This window comes from Protobothrops mucrosquamatus, unplaced genomic scaffold (genome assembly GCF_001527695.2).
Source record: "Protobothrops mucrosquamatus isolate PMUCROS unplaced genomic scaffold, P.Mucros_1.0 scaffold33, whole genome shotgun sequence".
NCBI classification, from domain to species: Eukaryota; Metazoa; Chordata; class Lepidosauria; order Squamata; family Viperidae; genus Protobothrops; species Protobothrops mucrosquamatus.
Genome location: NW_015386417.1, coordinates 1115386 through 1117851, shown reverse-complemented (window position 1 = coordinate 1117851; position 2466 = coordinate 1115386). Strand labels below are relative to the sequence as shown.

Here is a 2466-nt window from a genome sequence, read left to right as displayed (position 1 = left end):
TATATATATATATATATATATATATATATATATATATATATATATATATATATATATATATATATATATATATATATATATATATATATATATATATATATATATATATACACATTCAAAATTTGTGGCTCACCCAACAGATAAGATAAGATATAGTTACACACACACACACACACACATATATACTGTATATATATTTCTAATTTTCATGACATGATTCAGTAAGACTTTTGACTTTTTGACATACTAAACTTTAAAATATACTATTGCTACATAGATAATCTCATTTCATTGTACAAGTAACCCTTGCCTTACCACAGCAATTAGAACCAGAATTGCCATAGCCAAGCAATGCAGTTATAAAATGTTACTTAGTAATGATAGTTCCAGCAGTCCCAGTTGCCATCATTAAGCGAGGACCATATAGATCATTAAGCAAGAACCTCACATGATCATGATTTCTTACTTTCCATCAGCTTCCCCATTGACTTTATTTGTGGGAAGTGGCACAAAGTGACAGTGTAGATGCTGTACCAGCTGGAACTCTGGGGACTGGTCATAACTACCAGTCATTTAGCCCTCCCCTAACTTTGAATAGTCACTGAAGGAATGGACATACTAAAGGTTTTCTGTTAAAAAAAACCTGTGAAGTTACATTGCTTGCTTCTTGCCTGCCTGCCTGCCTTCTTCTTTCAGAAAAACTTTTCTACTGTTTTAAAGAGATAAAATCCGTCGACCTCTGTGGAGTTTTATTGTTGGCATATGTGAATCTCATTTGCCCAATATTACTAGCAGTGTCAAGGATTAAAAACCTTCATTAAAACCCATTGCCACCCAGAAACACCATCTGCTGCTCATTAACACATACATCAATTTTATGTTTAAATAAAGCATTAAAGTAGGGCTAAAGTAAAGAGGATTTCATAGATCACTAGAACTGTGGTACATATCTGTTCCAGTGGAACTCAGGGAACCAGAAAATTTTATATTCGGCTGCCAGAAGTAGATACTATATGCTATTAAACCTGCAAGAATTGAGCAGTATGGATATTGTGGGGGGGTTTTATGCTACATTTATCTAGACAAAGGAATTATTTGTAAGCCATCTGATAGCCAACCCCTTTGGGCACATTACAATAAAATCTTTTTAAAAAATAGAATATTCATTTCATGGATTTATGATACCCAGCTTCTTTCAGGGCTCTTAAGACCACCAATTCATCATTGGAAGATATTGAGGAATGCCACAAAGCCAGGAAATTAGTACCTATAGATTCCATGGTACATTATCTATTTTGGGTATCCATAAGATCCCACTGAATGAATGGATGAATGAATGAATGAATGAATGATCTTAAAATCCCATCAGCTTTCAATTCACATATATTTCTTTATTGTATACATTGGATCTTAAGGTCAATACTCTAATAACGAGAGAATAGACATTCAAAACGTGAATTATTTTACTGCCTTGGGAAGGAGAGAAGTAAAAATTCTTGTTTTTTTTTAAAAAAAAAATAGTGATATTGTATGTAAGACAGAAAGTGGATACTATACATATAAATGTAGAATTAATTGTCATCTTTTTGTTGATTGTTTACTGAAAAACAACTAACAAGACTTCACTCAAGGCATCTTAAACATCTAATATTAATTTATAAACATAGTTTAGTCATATGTTCATAGTTTTAATATATAATTTCACTGTAGTTTTCTGCAGGCATCAGATTTACTGTTCAGCATTTTGAAAATCCTGAACTGAGCGTTGAATTCAAGCTCCAAATGCAAAGGTAAGAACATACAAGTAATGAAAGAAATTTTTTTATTATGGTCTTTGACCAGCATTACAAATAGAAGAAAGAAAATATATTCCTAGAGCAAACATATTACCAAGAAATTATCATAGAATAATAGAACAATATATCTAAGTCAAAGTTTTGCATGGTTATCTGGCTTGGTAAAGATATTTGGTCCATCTTTATTTATTTGACTCTCAAATTTTGAAATAATTGGGGAAAACAAAGTAAATTTTCAATACCATATACGGAACATCATAAGAAAACATAGGCAAAACTTTCTACCTCCCTTGAACTACAAGGGCAAAGTCTGTGATGATAATGACTCTTCTGAAATTTACCCACCAATAATGCCAAAGGAAGCAGATTTAAAAGTGTATATATATATATATATATGTAGGTCTTTAGTTATTCGGGTTTTCTCCTGCGTAGAATTAGAAGTGTCTTGGCGACGTTTCGACGAAGTCACATTCATCTTCAGGCTGGTGTCTTCAGCTTCGTGCTTCTGGGAGTAGTGTGTGTGATCGCAGCTGTTTCTTCCTTTTAACTGCCAGTGGGGTTTGAGCTGATTGGGTGGGAGCTTGGCTGTGTTCTGATTGGGTGGAGGTGTGTTCTGATTGGTTAAGGAGCTTGGCTGTGCTCTGATTGGATGGGGGGCTGGCTGTGCTCT

General features: G+C 33.5%; 1 protein-coding gene across 1 annotated transcript in view; it reads left to right on the top strand.

Annotated features, from left to right (window-relative positions):
* ITGA8 (integrin subunit alpha 8) overlaps positions 1 to 2466 on the top strand; it is a 129903-nt gene that overhangs the window by 92596 nt on the left and 34841 nt on the right. The window contains exon 22 of the mRNA XM_015811185.1: positions 1711 to 1790. Coding sequence (XP_015666671.1) covers positions 1711 to 1790 — 80 coding nt within the window. The remainder of the gene's footprint in view (positions 1 to 1710; positions 1791 to 2466) is intronic.